Source organism: Temnothorax longispinosus, chromosome 12 (genome assembly GCF_030848805.1).
Source record: "Temnothorax longispinosus isolate EJ_2023e chromosome 12, Tlon_JGU_v1, whole genome shotgun sequence".
NCBI classification, from domain to species: Eukaryota; Metazoa; Arthropoda; class Insecta; order Hymenoptera; family Formicidae; genus Temnothorax; species Temnothorax longispinosus.
The window spans coordinates 12,151,339-12,169,701 of record NC_092369.1 but is presented as its reverse complement, the minus strand read 5'-3'; the positions used below and the strand labels follow the sequence as shown (position 1 = coordinate 12,169,701).

General features: G+C 42.6%; 3 protein-coding genes across 4 annotated transcripts; 2 read left to right on the top strand and 1 right to left on the bottom strand.

Annotated features, from left to right (window-relative positions):
- Nucleotides 1–32: 32 nt before the first annotated feature.
- Nucleotides 33–6,417, top strand: LOC139822766 (uncharacterized). Its single transcript, XM_071794774.1, has 2 exons — nt 33–626; nt 3,315–6,417. The coding sequence occupies exons 1-2, from the start codon at nt 504–506 to the stop codon at nt 4,857–4,859; spliced, it is 1,668 nt and encodes a 555-aa protein (XP_071650875.1). The 5' UTR covers nt 33–503; the 3' UTR covers nt 4,860–6,417.
- Nucleotides 6,418–7,047: 630 nt separating this feature from the next.
- LOC139822755 (uncharacterized) lies at nt 7,048–13,364 on the top strand. Of its 2 annotated transcripts, none has more exons than XM_071794741.1 (6): nt 7,048–7,204; nt 7,401–7,682; nt 7,792–7,891; nt 7,973–11,526; nt 11,709–11,870; nt 11,929–13,364. In XM_071794741.1, exons 1-6 carry the CDS (start codon nt 7,166–7,168, stop codon nt 12,154–12,156), a joined length of 4,365 nt encoding a protein of 1,454 aa, XP_071650842.1. In that variant the 5' UTR covers nt 7,048–7,165; the 3' UTR covers nt 12,157–13,364. The 2 variants fall into 2 exon arrangements, with proteins under 2 accessions (XP_071650842.1, XP_071650841.1); XM_071794740.1 differs by having other exon boundaries at nt 7,973–11,538.
- Nucleotides 13,365–13,544: 180 nt separating this feature from the next.
- Nucleotides 13,545–17,600, bottom strand: LOC139822756 (uncharacterized). The gene is made up of 4 exons (XM_071794742.1): nt 17,456–17,600; nt 16,999–17,163; nt 14,038–16,638; nt 13,545–13,851 (listed from the first exon to the last, which is right to left on the bottom strand). The coding sequence occupies exons 2-4, from the start codon at nt 17,160–17,162 to the stop codon at nt 13,809–13,811; spliced, it is 2,808 nt and encodes a 935-aa protein (XP_071650843.1). The 5' UTR covers nt 17,163; nt 17,456–17,600; the 3' UTR covers nt 13,545–13,808.
- Between the last annotated feature and the right edge of the window lie 763 nt (nt 17,601–18,363).

Below are 18,363 nucleotides of genomic sequence, written 5' to 3'. Positions count from 1 at the left end.
GCTCCCTCCCCTTCTGCTCCCTCCCTCTCTCTCTCTCTCTCTCTCTCTCTCTCTCTCTCTCTCGCTCCGTTCCACTTTCCACTCCGCTTTGCTTTTTCATGGGCTTTTCTGGATTCCCGCGGGTAGGGCGCGGACGTACACGAGCGCGAGCGCATACGGGTGCAGGGCACTGTAGGGCAGGGCGCGCGCCGGGGAGTCCGGGGACACGGAGCGGAGCGAAGCGCGGTGAGTGGTGAGGGACGGTGAGGCGTTCAGCGGGGACAGAACGGGATAAAGCGGGCCGAGAACCGAGCTGAGGTGCGCGCGCGCGAGCGCGCGTGCGACGTCGCGCGGCGCGAGCGAGTGAGGGCTGGTGTGTTGCTGAGTTGCTGAGACGGTGAGACCGCGACCGCTGAGAGGCGAGCGGCAAGGCAAGCGCGAGCCAGCCGAGCAGCGACGCGCGCGAGAGAGAAGTTAGCGGAGCGAGCGTGGCGAGGCCGAGGGCCCCGGAGTGCTGCGCGGGCATGGAGACCCTCGAATCGAGCCGCGTGTGCCGCCTCTGCGGCCAGCACTCGGGCATCTCGATCAACATCTTCGACGAGAGCGAGAATCACGTCCGGAAAATCAACGCCGTGCTACCCATCATGGTACGTCATTACGCTTTCTCTCTCCCTCCCTCTCTTTTTCCTCTCTCTCTCTCCTTCTCTCTCGCGCTCGCACGTACGCGTTCGCTCCTTCGCGCCCTCTCCTCCGTCTCCGTTTCTTTCCAGCGCTGAGCGTTCCCCTTTCGCGACTCCCTTCTCCAATTCCAATCGGGAGGGTATCAGGGTATGCGCCCGCGTGCACTCTCATCGTCCTTGCACAACGGCGGGACCAGAGCGACCAGAGCGCACCCTCCACCCCCCCCCTCCCCCCTGCTGACCATCTCGTTACGAAACGCAAGGTCCGTTCTCTTTATTAGCCGCGCGCGTGGAGCGCGCTTTCTTTCGACCCTCTCCCCCTCCATCCTCCACCTCATTCGACGCTCCAGCGGCTCCAGTTCGTTTCTCTACATCCATTTCGGCAAAATGCAGCATGCGGCGAAAAAACAAGATAGGACTTCCGCGTTCGCGTGCCGTAACTGCCGAGTCAGCGAGACAGCGAACGCGGGAAAGCAGAATCCCGCGCGCGGGGGAGAGAAGGGCCGAATAGGGCACCCTTTGTCCGAGAGCAGGACACGCGTCGCCGACCACGTGCGAGGGGCGCCGGGGCTCCCCGCGGGGACGAGGGGGAGCGATTTCTCGGCTCTTTTTTCGGGGGCAAAACTATCGATTTGCGCAAAAAGTGAGGTTATCGTCGGTTTTGCGCGCGAAACGAGAATGCGCTCCGAAATGTCCGGGAGCGCGGATTACATTGCGTAATTGGAAAAAAGCGAGAGAGGGAGAGATTCGAGTGATCTCATAGGCTCCTTGTGGGCGTCGGATCGCGGTGGTTTCGCGCCACAGATTTTTCGCATCGACGATCCCCTCGGAGATCTCGACCGCACTCTTAGAACTTTTCTTTCACTTTTTTCACCACTTTTTTTTATTTATTTTTTTTTATTTTAACGTGAATCACACATTAATTGTAATGGACAGAAATTAGTATTTTGTTTCACCAGTAATAATTAACAAACAGTTATATAGTTCGACCTGGACCGCGGTCACCTTTATTGAACATTAAATTAAATTGTCACGATCTTTCGACCATGGTCTTTATTAGAGACCCTCTAACAGAGTCTGGCCATAAGGACAGCCAGTTTTGATTGGTCCGCCAGTTTTGTCAAAGCAAGAGAAATAGAAAGAGAAAAAGATATAAGAGAGAAAGAGAAAGCGATATGAATGTATATCCTTCTCTCTCGCAGGATTTTGATAAAACTGGCCTTATGGCCAGACTCTGTTAGAGGGTCTCTAGTCCTTATCAAACGCTAATCTAAGTCATAACTGTAGAAATGTAGCTATAATGTAGTACAAAAAACATCCTTGCCTTTAAGAGATAGTGTTAAAAAAAATTTATAATTTAAAAGATGTTTTGTAAGTTTGATACAACCTCATGAAGGAGAAGATGTTTTTGTATAATAGCCACATTTTTACAGTTATGACTTATTGTTAGATTAGTATCTTGACAAGAACCACAACCCATGGTCGAAACAAAAACATCGTGACAATTTAATATTTTTAATAAAGAGTGGCCAGTCAGGTCAAAATATATAATTATTTGTTAATTATAATAAATATGGAAAAATTTATATTTAGGAGAACAATAAAGTACGTAATAATTGACGTCAATCTATATTAGTTGTAATAAATAAACGACAAAGAAAATAGCTAGCTCATTGATAAGATTACAATAGGTAACATTTTTTCTGACAAAAAATAATTAGTGCATATTTTTTAAGTGTTTGTAAATATTGTTTCCAATCAATCCGCATTCAGACTCAAAATTAGTAAATCAATTTGTTCTGAATTTATTTTCACGTTTTAAGTTTGTAGCGTTACTTTCCAAATTAAGTAATCGAGGCAATCTTGAGATACGATATCTTCGAGTTAGCCGATCTATTCGCGTAAATGTTATCGCACACGTGCGTAATGGAAAGGGATAAACAATTCGAAGTCGCCATAAATTGCGTGTAAAGAGCATTTATCACTTAATATTGTCATTTCGCTGAAATTCGCTTCAACGTGTGCTTTTACATTTCCAGCTGTATTTTTTATATTAAATTACTATAAATATATATATACATAATGTTATAAAATATTCAAAATACTATATACTTATATATTTAAAATATAAATCAAGGAGTAGGGTAGAATCTAGAATTCTGTTCTAGAACCACGTCGTTATACGATTCTTTGAAGTAATTAGCGAGGGCAATATGGATGGGAGCTAGGAGCGAGTATGTTAATAAACGGAAGTTTCCAAGCTTGAATGGCATGTCATTCTTCGATACGCATATCAGGTGACAACGCACGTGTTTACTTCTCTTTTTTTTTCTACAATTCGACAATTCAGTCTTGCGATTACTCGATATTTCGTATCTCATCAATGACCGAACAGCAATTACGACGATCGAGGCGTCCGGTGTAACAAGAACGCGGTGATTTTTTTTCATTTTTTATTCTTGCAAGTACTTGGAAACGTAAATCTTGGAGAAAATGAATTTTACGCCTGCCAAAATTGATTTGAATTTAGATTAATCTTCTCAAAATTAATTTCTTCATAAAAGATCGAATCGAACGAACTCCTCGATCGGCGATTGATTCTCCGAGAACTCGCAGGTCCTTCTGATTCCTATGTGTTTGCTATGCGTTTCCCAGGTGCACGAGATGGATCTACTGCCGAAACAGATGTGCCACCGGTGCAGCTACAAGTTGGAGGAATTCCACAAGTTCTACGTAGACTGCCTGAAGACGGACGCGGCGCTGAAGAGTCAGCTGTCGTGGATGCGGAAGGGTGGCGGTAAGGAGAAGATTGGCGTGCCGATGGTGCACATCGAGAACGTGAAGATCAAAGCGGAGCCGCTCGACTATGACGTGTACGAGCTGGAACCGCTGGTGGAGAACATCGACTACATCAACTCGATGAACTCGGTGGCGTACCCGACCGACGGCATCCACGACGGATTGACGTACGCGGCGTTCTCGCGCTACCGATGCTGCTGTGATAAGAAGGACCAAAGCAGATCGACGAGAACCACAGCGGGGCTCTGTCAGAATTACGAGGGACAGATGCCTAGATGCGGCAGAATCGCGGACGTCTCGCGGAAGAGGACTCTCGAGGACACCACCGCGCGGTTAAAACCGTTCAAGCGAAATCTCTTCACGCAGTCGGTGTTCCCGGATTGCCCGCAGAATCGTCCGCCGCGCGTCGAGAACGCCGTCGGGAACGCGCGAGATCATCTGGCCACAGACACGAGTACCAAAGATGCCTCTCCGGAAACGCGGAATCACCCTCACGGTAGACTCGAAACGTTTCCTGAGAGCCGGGCGGTTGTCAAGAGTACAATAGTGCGGAATCTGAGACCCAGGAAGAATCTGGTGAACTATGCGTCGAATAAAAAGAGAATGTCGAGTGTCAATCCGGGACCATCCGCGTTAAGCAAGTCGAACGTTTCCGACACGAAGACGACGTCCACCTCAGACCTCGAGCCGACACGGCAGATCAAGGTGGAGCTGACGGACGAACCCAAAGGGCGCAACTTAAGGCCGAGAAGGAGTGTCGTAGACTACCAAGAGCCAAAGATGAAGAGAAAAGTTTCAGAGCATCGCACGAAGAAACGCAAGACGGACGAGCAGAGCTCGAAACTGTATTCAAACAACAAGAGTGCATCGGACACTCCAAACTTGAAAGTAAAACAGGAGGTTCTAGACGATTTGGAGGCTATGGTGCTCAGTAAAACGACCAATGCGACAGCGGCACCTCGATTACTGAGCAAACTCGTCGCGTTACCCGCGAATGTTGAAGCAACGACGAACAACGGTAACGTCAGTCAGCGAGATTATCTCAAGTCGCAATTTCGAGGTCAGTTCCAGCTGGCCGAGCGAAAGTCGCTCCCCAACATTGTGAAGAACGGCTTGGTGAAGACGAAGAAGACGTGTCGGTTTCCCGCGGCGAATTACTCGCCGAAGTGCCTGAGAAGCCAGGACGCTTGCCTGAGGAACGGTAAGACGAGAAAGAGCGATTTTATGGAGTGGTCGGTGAAGAGGCTGCAAGCGAGAAAGCTGATGGACACGATTAACAAAGGTGCGAAGAAGTCACCGATGCTAAAGCTATCCGAGAACATCAAGCACTATTGCGAGTCGTGCAATGTCAGTTTTATGACTAAGGAATTGTTCAGATTGCATGCGTGCTACTACGATTGATCTTTCCCAAGAGACACCAAGTCCACGAACTGTCTGAAGATCGTTCGAAAAATTAAAATGTCTTCTAGATATCTCTGTTGTCGTTCGGAGAATGACATTAGGACACTTCTGACGAAGTATGAAAGATGTATAAAGGATTAAGAAATCTTTGTGATTGTATGACAATGTACATTATAGATCTTTCAATTTACGTCTGATTTTTTCTTTTGAATATTTTTTTCTTGCTCATAAAATGAAAAGTGCTTTTGTTTAAGTTTAAACATCTTATAAGGATAACAAGATGATAGTTCATATAAAATGTGCCTGTCCCTAAAAATTTGACCAAATTCTTATACTTATTTTTTTTCCGACATTTTACATTAGCTGATTATATATGCCTTTTTCTTTCTTTTTGGAATCAATTTTCTTGATGAAATCCAAATAGATCATTTTATTAAGATTATCAAGTGTAAGGGTAAATGAGAAATAGCTGCTATTTCTCATTTAATAGCAGGTTTAATAGCAAATTCTTTATGTACATAATGTACTTTATTTAGATTTAATATTATCTGTTACTATCTATACTATATGATTTATATTCAATAAGCGATATATATGGATATATATTATATAAATATATATAATATTTACTTATTATATATAGTATATATATATATATATTAATAACAATATTTGTATATATATTTTATATATATGAAACTATATATGCAATATAGTTTCACTTATCATATATGTATAATATTATAATATATATATATTATACATAATATGTATTATAATGTAATACATATCCATGTGCATACTTAGATCTTGTTTGCTGACTTAAATACGTTGAACTGTGACAACTGTTGCAACATACGCTTAAGATTTTATGTAGAAATTCACAAGTCGCCTTCAAAGATTGAGAAATAATTAAGATATAGAGATAGAGGTATATTTTATGAGAAACAAAATATATAAATATATATATTATATGTCGATATTTTCGATGAAAACATGTGATATGTGTATGAAAATAACGACGATACCCGATTTTTTGGAGAACTCCAAATTATGTAAGTCAACGGATGTAACAATTGAAAATTGATCTTTCTACTGGTACATCGCAGGTTTTTTATATATTAATATCGATGATCTCCATAGTTTGACGATTGTTCCTCATTCGAAAGAATTACATACTCTGCGTAAAAAAGATTTAAAGACACAGTTACTTTGTGGCTGTTTAATATATTAATTCAGACTTGCATTAATCGACATTGGACACACGCAGTGAAATATTTGTTAAGTAGTGACTAATTACACTCTATTTTTTTAACGTTGTTGAAAATTAAATTGAATAATATCACATTATGTCGTTAAATCTTTCATTCATTCGGCGATTATTTCGATAAATTACATCAATAAACTGCATATAAGTTTGTACAATTCCTTAATTGTTGCAAAGCGTTTCTCTGAATTATCTGTCTGTCGATACACAAATAAAGAAATAGTTACTGTTATGCGGTAGATATATCTCTCATATCATTTAACTGATTAATAAATGTTATATATAATTATATATACGTGTAAATTATGCAATTGCAATTATTATAAAATCACCGTCCTGATCCCATCGTTTTTCTCTTGTCTTCTTAAAAACTACATGTAATATATAATGTTAAATGACACTGTTATGAAGACACGGCAAGTCGAATAGCAATAAAACGTTTCGAAAAGCTAATTTCTAATTTTCTAATTACGTTTTGTTAACGATATTGCGACTAATGTTTTAAGGAAGAGATTTTATCGTGCAATCTGCATTTAAATACTACTTTATAATTTATACGCTGGAGAAATATTTTCGTGTAAAATATGAATTTTTTTAAGTATATTAAACAGGCCGAAAGCCTGAAACTTTAATTTTAATGTTTTTTTCGATAATAATTGGTCCTGTATTAAAATAAATCTAGAACATTAACTCATTTGCTTCCTCATAGAAGAAGCTTTGTTTTCATAAGCTTCGTATATGGATCTTTGATCGCATATAAAGCTAAGTCAAGAGACACGGTACGCACGGTACACGGTAGTGTCTCGCGCCAAGTATGTATATACATACATATACATACTACATACCGGCGCGTGCGCACTTCGTACACACCCGACACCGGGAATTGTGTTTTGCCGTCGCGATCGCAGCGTTGTGGCAACCGAACGAATTACAGGTAACAAACAAACAAAAAGTATGGCAGGTGTCAAGCGGTTCGTGAGGAATGACCGGTTGTACACGGTGGTCTGACTTGATTTAATTACGGCCGAGGAAGGGCGAGATGTCTTCGGGCGCCAGGAAATCGCCGCGGATCGAAGATGTGAGTTTCACAGGTTGTTATTTGCTCGCGGACCGCGCGCGCTTAACCTAAACCTAAACCTAAACTCCTTGTCGAATCCTCGTTCGATCGTTCTATGAGATTTTCAAACGTTTAACTTTAGAAATTCTGATTATTCCTCTTTTTGCTAAATAGAACAAATGAGAAGTTTCACGCGTTTTGAATATGTTTCTTTTAGTTAATCTCCACGGAGGATGATACCTTGGGATCCTCCATAAGTCTAAGCGTCGGGGAGAACTCGGTGCGAATTAAAGAGAAACCTAAAGCTACCAAGAAAGCCGAACAGTTATCGGCCGACAGGAAAGATGCGCCGGATAAGTGGTGGTTGAAGAGGCCTGAAACACGTCTGGGTGTCCTGAGTGCCAAGAGCGCGGATGCGAAGACCAAGCAGTCTCCTACTCCTTCACCGGATGTCAGCTCTTCTATGAAAGACTTCCTCGAGAAAGAGAGGATGTGCAAGGTGATTGACTGAAACAAGCGATGAAACATTTCCCTCGTTAAGAAGAATAATATTCTTAATTGCTTTTATTGCCTACCGTTTTTGACATGTTGCTTTGAATGACTTTTAGGCAGTATCCAAAAGCGAAGGAGAAGCGAAAGACAAGGATGACACGTTATGCGACATACTCGCATCTGCGGCTTTTGATAAATATCCGTCAGACTTTGAAAGTAAGTTTTCACGTAGCGCGTAAAGCCGGAGTTTTCCAAATTGATGTTTGCGCTCGATTAATTCGCTTATGTCTCGTGTAGATGCCACTGACGAGGATATCGGCAGTATGCTGGAGGAAATGAGCAAAATCGCTGGGGCATTAAGCCCTAATTCGTGTCCTGAACGTACAAAATCTGGTGGCTCCAGTAAGAATCCCATCGAAGAAGAGAAGTCTGTGGAAGAATTATTAGAAGAGGCTGAGAAGTTAGTCAGGGAAAATTGTAACACCCTATCGAAAAGTATATCGAAATCTGATACTCTAGTGCCAGAGAATCAAGACGAAAGCCTGAACAGAGTAAGGCAACTGGAAGCTGACATTTTTCAATTAATAGAGGAAGAAGTGCATAAAGAAACAGAAAAGATAAAGAGGAGTCCGAAGAACGAGAGGAGACGGGAGAATAGTCCAGGATTTGAAATCGTTTATGAAAATCTCAGTAGTTTGAGACCACCGAAAACGCTGGAATTTCAAAGAAGAAAGTTCGAGGAACAGAAAGTCGAAATATCGAGCAGTTCCGATTTGGACGACCCGATTGAGAGGCATTCCAAGTCCGAGGAACTGAAGAGCACGAAGAAAATTGAAATGGATAAAGAGAATCTGCAGAAGGAGATCACGGACGTGGATAAGGACTTTTTCGAAGATTTGTTGAGAAGATCTAAGGAGAAAGCGGAGGGCGGGATGTCTGGTAGTTCCAGTTTCGGGCAGGAAGATTTTTCGCATTTCTTGAAGTTGCTTCAAGGGCAGAATACAGACAAAACAGAGCTGGAATCAAAAGAGTCTAACGCGATGTATGATCTGTTTTTGAAATCTACTAATGGCGAGGTATTATCGACCAAGGAGAGTCAATTAGCTAGTGGCAAAACCCCAGAATTCCCAGAAAAAGAATTTTCCGAGATATTAGGAAAGGAATTACCGGCCATTAACGGTGCACACAAAGATCATGAAATTAATGACAGCGATTTCAGCATGAGCGAAGGACGACATAAAGGGGCACTGAATTCTCTGTCAGGCGGGACAACATTCTTAAAACATTCTAGTAATGAATCTAAGAAGACTATATCGAAAGTTACAGAGAAAGAAAGCAATAAAAATGTGACAGAAGCTAATAAAAAGGCAGTTAATCCTGAAAGTGAATTGTATACGGTAGGATTGACGCCGAGATTAGAATTATTCGCAGATGCGATACCCAAACTTATGGCTGAAAAGTTAAATGAAAATGTTGCGAAAGAGAACGCGGAGAAAACGGAAAAAGCAGATTCCGCGCTCAAGGAATCTGCTTGTTCGGAAACAAATGTAGACGCAAAAGTGGAAGATTTATATGCCGCTAAAGTACCAAAGATCTCAAAGATGCATCATCAAGAAGCACCTGGCGTTTCGGGTAAAGCAATAGATGTATCTAAAATCGACCGTATTGTTAGTGCACCGAGTAATAACCAATCGAAGAAAGAGATAAGATTCTGCAAGTCCAAGAGCTACGATCAGATATGCCAGCCTCCCTTGAGAACCTCCCTCGAAAATATCAGAATTAATAAAGCTTTAGATGTATCTAAAAAACCTGTAAATCCGGTTCCCAGAAAATCATCGATGGTAAAGCCGAAAGTACAATCCCGACCGATTTCCAAAACCGCGCCGAAACCTAACTCGTCCTTAAGATCAAAACTGGAGTCTGGAATTAAAATTGGCTCCACATCCAGCTTACCAGCTGCGTCCCAGATGAAATCGCCCGACGCTTACAAGAAAAATTTCATGGCCGCCGGAGATTCGAAGCAGATCCCAATAAAACTCGATTGGGAGATGTTATGTCGCGAGGAGAGACACAAGAACATGCTGCTGAAGCAACAGTTGGAGGCCGAGGCAAAGCTGTACAAGAGTCAAATCGAGGACATGCGTACGTCCTTCGAGGGAGAGCTGTTTGCCTTGAAGAAACAAAATATAATCTTGAAGGCGAGAATCGATGAGGTCTCTCTGAACGAACGGCGCGTAGAGATTCCTCCCAAAAACGATACGAAAATCGCTCTTTTAGAACAAGAACTGGAGAAGCAGGAAAGCCTGATCCGTGCTTATGAGACCGAGAACAAGAAGCTAATGCAAGATACGAAACGTATGCAAGAGGAATTGAAGAATTTACAGTCTAAGCAGAAGAGCACGATATCAGAAGCGAACGATACACAACAGCTCGCCGATCGGGTGAAGGATCTTCAGGAGGAGACGTTGAAGTTGAACCTCGAGGTGTCCGAGCTGAAGGAGAAGAATGCCGATTACTTGTTGAAGAACGACGATCTAATGCAACAGAACAGTTTGCTCGCGGACGAATTGGATATGTTCAAGGAGCAGTTGAGAGCGAAGAATAACTTTATCACGGATCGGCTGCAAGTGATGACCACCACGGAGTTAGAACTTAAGAAACAGATAGAAGATTTGAGTATCAAATTGAGCTCCAAATCGGAGCAATTGCGAATGACTAAACAGGATTTGGACAAGTTTCAGCAGAACGTCCTGCCCTTGGAGAAGGAACTGCTGGAGCTCAGAGCTAGGGAGGGGAATCTCCAGGAGAAATTGCAGATAAGCAAGAGCCACGTCGAGCGCGAAAAGCAGTTGACCCAGAGACTCAAGGATCAGGTGATTCTGGACAACAAGAAGGTCACAGACCTGAACAGACAAGTGCGCGAATTGGAGCGTATACTCAAGAGGAAGAACCCCGACTCAGTGTCGGCACTCATACTGACCGCCAACTCGGAACAAGACAAGATTGGTTCCGAGAAGGTAAAGCTTCTGGAGGAGAGAATAGCGAGTCTCGAAAACGAGATCAAGGCCAAGGAGGATATCGCGCAGCAGAATCTGGTTGACCTGCAGAAGAAATTCTCTGACATGAAGGAGAAGTACACGACGCAGGTGATGGAGCTGGAGGCGAAACTGTTGGAGGCAACTACGAAGGAACACAAGTTGTACAATGACATGTTCACGCAAACGATGAGATATGTCGAGAGCAAGAGTGTGGAGAATAACAAGAAAGATGACAGAGCTTCAGCCGTGGAAGATAAGAAGGAAAAGATGAAGGTTGGGCCGAAGTCTCAAAATCCGAAGGAAGACGCGCATCTCATCGCCACTATAAGAGGCTTGAAGCTGGAGATCGCGAACAAGGATAAAGCGGTCTCAAAAATAACCAAGGAGTATCAGGAGCTTCAAAAGACAAACCGGCGACTGCAGAAGGAGCGGGAGAAATTGCTGAATGATCGTAGGAGCTTCAGAAGCATGGATTTCGATAAGGCGTTCCGAGGACTGAAGAACGGCGAAGGAAATGATCAGAATTCGAATGTCTACCAGAACGGACATGTTTCCGACTCGCAGAGACTGTCGTCGTCGACGCCAAAGTTGTACGATCCGATGCAGTACACGGAGAACGGCAAGAATGGGGTTATCAAGAAGTTGACCAACGAAAACGACATCCTGAAGGAAGAGCTAAACAAAATGAACAAGGACTTCATGGCGCTGAAGAGTAAGAGACTGCACGATTTGAATCTCTTGCAGGAGGAACACGAGCGAGAGATGGCCACTCTTGTGAAAGAATATAGCGTCAAGATCGGAGATTCTAAAGTGGTAAAGTTACAGGTTTGTAACGCTTAGCAAACACCTGACATATCCCTTATTTTTTCAAATCATACAAGAAAAAACTAGTAGCAACTTTTGAGTAGTACAAACCTCTGCTTCGCTTATATCTCAATATATTTATCTGTTATGGCTAGGAATTTTTATTATTTCATAATTTTTATTTTTAATAGGGTCAGATTAATACTCAGGGAGCAATCATATCGCACTTGAAAGAACAGGTCGAGAAGTTCAGAGATTATAAGGAGCAGGTGATCATGTTGAAGGCCGAAAGAGAGCACTTAGAGAATAAAGTGAAAACGCTGACCGAGAAAGTCAAGTACTTATCAACGCCGGTACGTAAAAAATAGTCCATTTTTTAAAGCGGTCCTTGACATGGTATTTCCGTTTCAGGGAACGGAACAATTGCAATTGCTGCAGGACAAGATCACAATTCTTCAGCAACGGCACGAGAGTAGGGAGATGACCTTGCAGACGTTAATTCGTGATTTACTGAGGAATCGAACGCAGTGTAGAGACTGTAGTAAGAACGAAAAGGGCAAGAATCGGCAGCTTTGCTACTTCCGACAAGAACTCGATCATATCTTAGGAATGCTACAGGAGATCGCTAACGTCCATTGATTATCGCTGAATCGAGAGATTGTCCCTAAATAGTCACAGCGCATTTGTATGGTTCTCGGTTCGTCATCGAATATTGTGATAATTTTTACAAGACTAAGTATTTGCGATGTAGCTTAAATAATTCGAGAGAGGCATTAGGTATTTTAAGTGTCAAAGTATAGGTGCGTAAACGCGTTCGTTCGCGACCCTGAGCCAAATGTTTAGTCCATACTTCCATCAACTCTTCCAGAATTGATGAGAACTATTTCTTGCGTCCGTGACAACGTTTGTTCTGCGAGGTCATCCATCCGTACAGAGCTCGCAAATGACTCGGTAGGCTCGGATCACTGCCAAAGAGAGAAACGCTTACTGCGTAACTAACAGTAGCGTACATAATAACGAACGAACGAACGTACGATTGAATTACCTTTTTCAATCTCTCTCCGTCGCCAATTTTCTTGCCACGCGCGTGCAATGTCTGTGAACACTGCCCGCTATTAGCATAATCTATTTTATTGAATCAAAAATTAATTTTTAGAATAAGTCGTACTTTTAGGATTAGATATTTTTTATTTATTTATTTATTTATTTATTGACTCTGAATAAAATGGCACGGCTGCTTGCAACGTTTCTCCAAATCGATGTTGCTGCAGCTTGTTTTCTTCTTATAATTGTATAGCATGACAATTGGACGGAGGAAAAAGAAAATAGATATGTAAAAATATCTTCGTAAGGGTTTCGTCCAAAGTTAAATGATATCTAGTTTTTTACGGATAATTTTTTTGGAAACTTTGCTGTACATATATAAGCGTTATAAGAGATAAACCGCTATATTTATTTCGGATAATACTCTACGTCGGTTTATTCGCGATCAACGAAGTTGACTATATCATGTATATCGTATCGTAAGTATTCTAGTTTATTACTATTGTTGCCAAGCCTAGTTGGTGATCTCGTCAAATGTAGCCTTCTCTGTATGCGTCGTAATAAACGCAAGCACACCGCACAAATCGATGTAGCCGAGACTTGAGGACGAACAATCAGAATGCCTATCTTTCGTATTTTCTTCGCAAAATCTGCAGACTCTTTGAGACAATTATCTTCCTGAGACTCGGTTACGTTGAAGTACACACAATCACATTCTTTTTCTAAATAGATTTAAGCTTGTCACTTGCAATGTACAAAATCCAAAATTATAACTTTAATAAATTTAATCTTCTCGCGCTAAAGGATCGATATTTTATCCGACGGCAATATAGCGCAGGTTAAGAAATCGTGTCAATCGATATTTACCAGACACTTGTCGAGTAAAATAAAATCTGAGAAGAATATATATATAAATCGTTTACTTTATAAATAGTAAAAAAAAAAGATAGCGACGAAAGGTTTCGAAAAATTATTTCAACGAATTTAACTACGACTGCAACTATTTATTTTCGCACAAAATATATCTTCTTAGATATACACATTTCTACGAAGCATATATTTTTAGATATTACGCATTACTACGGATCGAGCTGTACATTAATCTACATTCTGAGTATTCTCGGAAACAGTACACATATTGCAACATAATATCTTGATTCATAAAATAATAAGATCGACAGAAGCATAGGTCCAGAGAGAAGTAATTTTCAGTGCCGTTTTTTGATAGCCGGATTTATTTTTCCATTTTACCAAAATACGAAGCGCTGCGCATGCTGCATTATGTTGTTGCTGCAAGAATATTATAACATATGTTAAGAATTCTAATTTATTCATGACATCAAGACAGTGTTACAATTTATTTTATTAGTATTGACAATCTATTTTGAAGATCAAAGTTTTTTATAGCCTGAATCATAACTATTTTATTATTTATAGTGTGCGTTCTAAGAAATTCCAGTAATTTTAATGGCTTACCCGATGGAGGATTTTTTTCCATTATAAAGAGAAAGCCCATAAACGGTACATAATGCCACGACGAAAGCTTGTTTCATAATATCGTAGGCCATAGAATACTTGAAAAATTCGAAGTCCTTCATTGAATTAGGAACGATTTTTGCTCTAGTTTCTACATTCCTTTCAACGCGTGCGTTTTGCAAAATTCGTTCCCATTTTGCGGATAATCGTTCATTGTCTACGGTTCTAGCGAGCGTCCTCTCAGTAGACAGCCTTCGTTGTTTGCGATTTTGTTCAGGTACGTGGACTCGGCGAAGAGAAGAGAGTCTCGATGAGTCCTCGATGTTCCTCGCCGATCTTTGACGCAAGTGTCTGATGGATTCTCTTTCACGAAACTCGGTGGGTCGATTCTCAACTGATCGAGCCACTTGGCGCTCCTTGAGACGCCTGACCTCGCGTTGCGTTTCTGATGAACGTAGAACTTGGTTCTCGAGAGATGCTGTTATAGAATTCGTTCTGCGCTCCATCGGGAGCATTGAGATCGAATTTCGTAATTCGGAGTTCCGTTCCACGCGTCGATCCTGCATCCTGGATTTTTCACGCGACCGCGAACCGTCATGGATCCTTCGTTCCGATGATCTTCGTGAATCGTGGGTAGATCGCCTTTCCAGGATGTTTCCGCGAGAAACTCGAGATTCCGGATTTCTTTCCAAACGTCGATCTGTCAGCCTGGATCCTTCGCGTGATTTCGGACTGTCGTCGATCCTTTGATCCGACAATCTTCGCGAATCGAGGGCAGATCGCTTTTCCAGGATTCTTCCGCGAGAAACTCGCGATTCAAAGTTTCGTTCCAAACGTCGATCTGCTAGCTTGAATCCTTCGCGGGATTTCGAGCTATCGTCGATCCTTCGTTCCAATTTTCGCGAATCGAGGGCAGATCGCTTTTCCAGGAGTCTTCCGCGAGAAATTCGAGATTCCGGATTTCTTTCCAAACGTTGATCTGTCAGTCTGGATCCTTCACGTGATTTCGGACTGCCGTCGATCCTTCGTTCCGACAATTTTCGCGAATCGAGACGTACCGAATCCAGAGCGACTTGTCGCTCTAAAACTCGTCTTTCCGGAATTCTTTGTTCGGACGTTCGTCGTTCAGCTTCGCGTGGTCTCTGCAACGCGATCCTTCGTTCCTCGCGCGATCGGCGATCGTAGTCTCTGGAATCTCTGATTCTCGCGATTTCCCGATGATCCACCGAATTACGCTCGACCAAACGGGAGGATCGTGCGAATCTTTCTTTTCGTTCCCGACTCGTGATTTCTTCGACATCGTAACGCGATCGTGTCATTCTATGATTCTCCCTGACTGCCGCGTTTTCACGCGAATCACGTCGGCTTGCGGTCCTTTGCGAGCGATTAATCCCTTCTCGACGCACGTCCTCGGATGAGAGTCGTGGCATCGCCCTGTTGAAGGATTTTCGATCAGCAATACGATTCTCGCGACGTTCCATAGATCGGACCGATAATCTGCGCTCCTCGGATCTCGCGGTATTGAATTCAACCGATTTGATTGATCGTCTGCTAAGGCGATTGCGATTGAGATCGTCGAATCCTGAACGTTCCATCGAGCGAGACAGCGTTTGACGATCGTCGGACCTAATAAGATCTCCACGAGAATTTCTAGCGACCGAAAATCGTGATCTACGTTCTTGATTAGCGACGCGATCGTGAAGAGCGCGACGATTTTCCAGAGACCGTTCCCGGTTTCGGCGATCCAGATTATCGTTGCGATCGATATCCTTTCGAGTGAATTTTGCCGAACGATTTAAGAGATCCCTGCGATCCTCGCGACGATCTGATCGTACCGCGTCCCGATGTTCGATTGACATACGTCGCTCGACAGATAGAGATCTACGTTCGCGTATCTCGGATCGGTCATTCGGGACACGATTTCGCGACAGATCTCGGTGTTCGCGACGACCTGCTAGGACTTCGCGCGATTCTTGTCGATTGACTTGTCGCTCCGTCGGGAGGGATTTACGACCGCGATGATCGCTCGTACGACGCTGAAGATTCAGAGAATCTCGCCGGTCCGCCGATCGATCGACGCGATTTTGCCGTTGCGCGATTTCGTTGAGCTCGCGCCGTTCCGTAGATCGGCGATCTTCGAGCCGGGAGTTTAGAGGATCGGCCAGACGACGCTCAAAATTTGGCTTGGAACGACTCGCAGAACGGCGATCGGTTGCTCCGTTAAACAGATCTCGCGATCGAGAGAATCGAGTGGCGGGATTGAAGGATTTCCTGATGTCGCGGGACTGCGCGCTCGTTCTAAAGCGGGATTCTCGAAAACGGTTGATGGATCTGTCGTCGGATACGCGAGTCCTCGATCTTGACAGCCTTTCGACTGCCCTTAGATCTCGGTTTCCGGACAATCGCTCTCTGATCTCCTGCGAACCGCTCCTGGACAAGCGATCGAAACTCAGCGATCGAGAGAGTACTGATTTTCGAGATATAGGTGATGCTCTTGATTCAGATAGTTTTATTTTATGTTCGTTATGCGGTTTCGTAGCTTCTTCCGGTTCGGCAATCGAGTTTTTGACAAAGGGAATCAAGTTCGGACAGGCGTCCACCCTAGAAAAAATGATCTTCTGTAATTCTTGCAACAAGCAATTTTACATAAAAAAGATTTATAAAAACAAAAAGAATTTTTTTATTTTTAATAAAGAGCACAATTAAAGGCGTTTATGTTTCCGACATAATTTGATATTGCAAAGCATCTTTGTGACAGATTAGTGACATTTAAATGCATATAAGAGAGAGGAATAAGAAGAAAGTGACAAATGAAAGATATAGATAATTGGTATAAAGTGCTTAGAAGATTTAAGAAGAGATAGAATAAAAATAATATTTAAAGTTTAGAAAGATCGACGTAACATGTACAATTTAGGAAGCACACATTTACGACTTTAAGCCGGAAGAATAATTTCATACTCGTGGGGTGCTTGATGCGTGAGCTCAGGTCCTGCGAGACTACCGGAGTGTCCCTCTCTATCCCTGGATACCAATCCTAGCGTCAGACATGCCAGCGATACTATCAGAAGTCCGATGTACTGCCAGGATCGCACGGGTAGCACTACGTGGCGCGTACGCCGCATCCTGCCGCAAAATATTATTACAAATCTCAATCTTAATTAATTAGAAAGTAATGTTATCTCCGTTATTCGTATCGAGTCAATTAAATCGCGTTTGAAAGATTTTAAAACTAAAGGCGAATGGTACAATGCGTTTGGAAGAAGACTAGTTTCTTTATAACATACGTGATGATGTTTTTTTTTTAAATTCTTTGTTTAACAATGTCCCGTCTCGAAATTTAGAGTAACACGTATTGCGCTGGATTTCAATAACTCGAGAATATCGTGGAATGTCGCGACAGCGAGAAGTGTCATACCTGAGGAACTGAAAACTGCCGCGACCAAGCTTTCCGAGGTATTTCGAAAGGCCTCGGCAAGGGCTCTTCAAGTGCAGGGCTCAGAAGTGCTTCTCGTCGGTGCTCCGGAAAGCTGCTGACGCCGGACGTCCCGAGGGAGCGGCTTTTATACTCGCAGGAGTCGCTTCGTAATTTGATAAAAGCGCAATTCGTCGCTTATCAGCGACGGCCACATGGTGCCCCATACGTCAGCGCAACAAGATCGCGGTGAACAAAGGGCGGGCGATGTTGCGGGCGGAAAGATTGGAAAACCGCGACGCATTCGGTTTAACCAGCTAGAAAATTGCGAATCGGGTCGTCTCTATGGGACGGAGGTCGCGCGTGGGTGTTCTTTAAAGCCGTGTCGATGCTTAATTCCGAAGGATCGGAATCACACTCGGATGAGATCATTAAGCGAAATCTATCTCGATCCATGCAATAAATCTGGTATTAGAGAGATGTTAAATATGTCCCCGATATGGGAACTTGTAATAGTTGAATAATTAATTCTATCGGTTTTAAGTATTAAGGAGGTCGTAAGAAAAATCAGAAATTTTTAGATTTATATAAAATTTAAAATATTAGCTTTTTTTATAAATAACCTCAGCATATAAATTTTCTTATATTTTTTTACCGAATATTTTATAACAAAATTCAAAAATTTTTAATGGGTAAAATGCTGCATATCAATTATCAATAAAAATAACTATTAAAAATGTTAAAAATTGAATAAATTTATGTTTAATATATAAGGAGATGAGACAAAAATGTATCAGCGAGAACACGTTTAGAGGAAATGTTTACAGACATTTATTTTTATACAAACACGCATTACAAAATAATAAAACGCGAGAGGATGCACGCCTTATACATATACATATATATATATA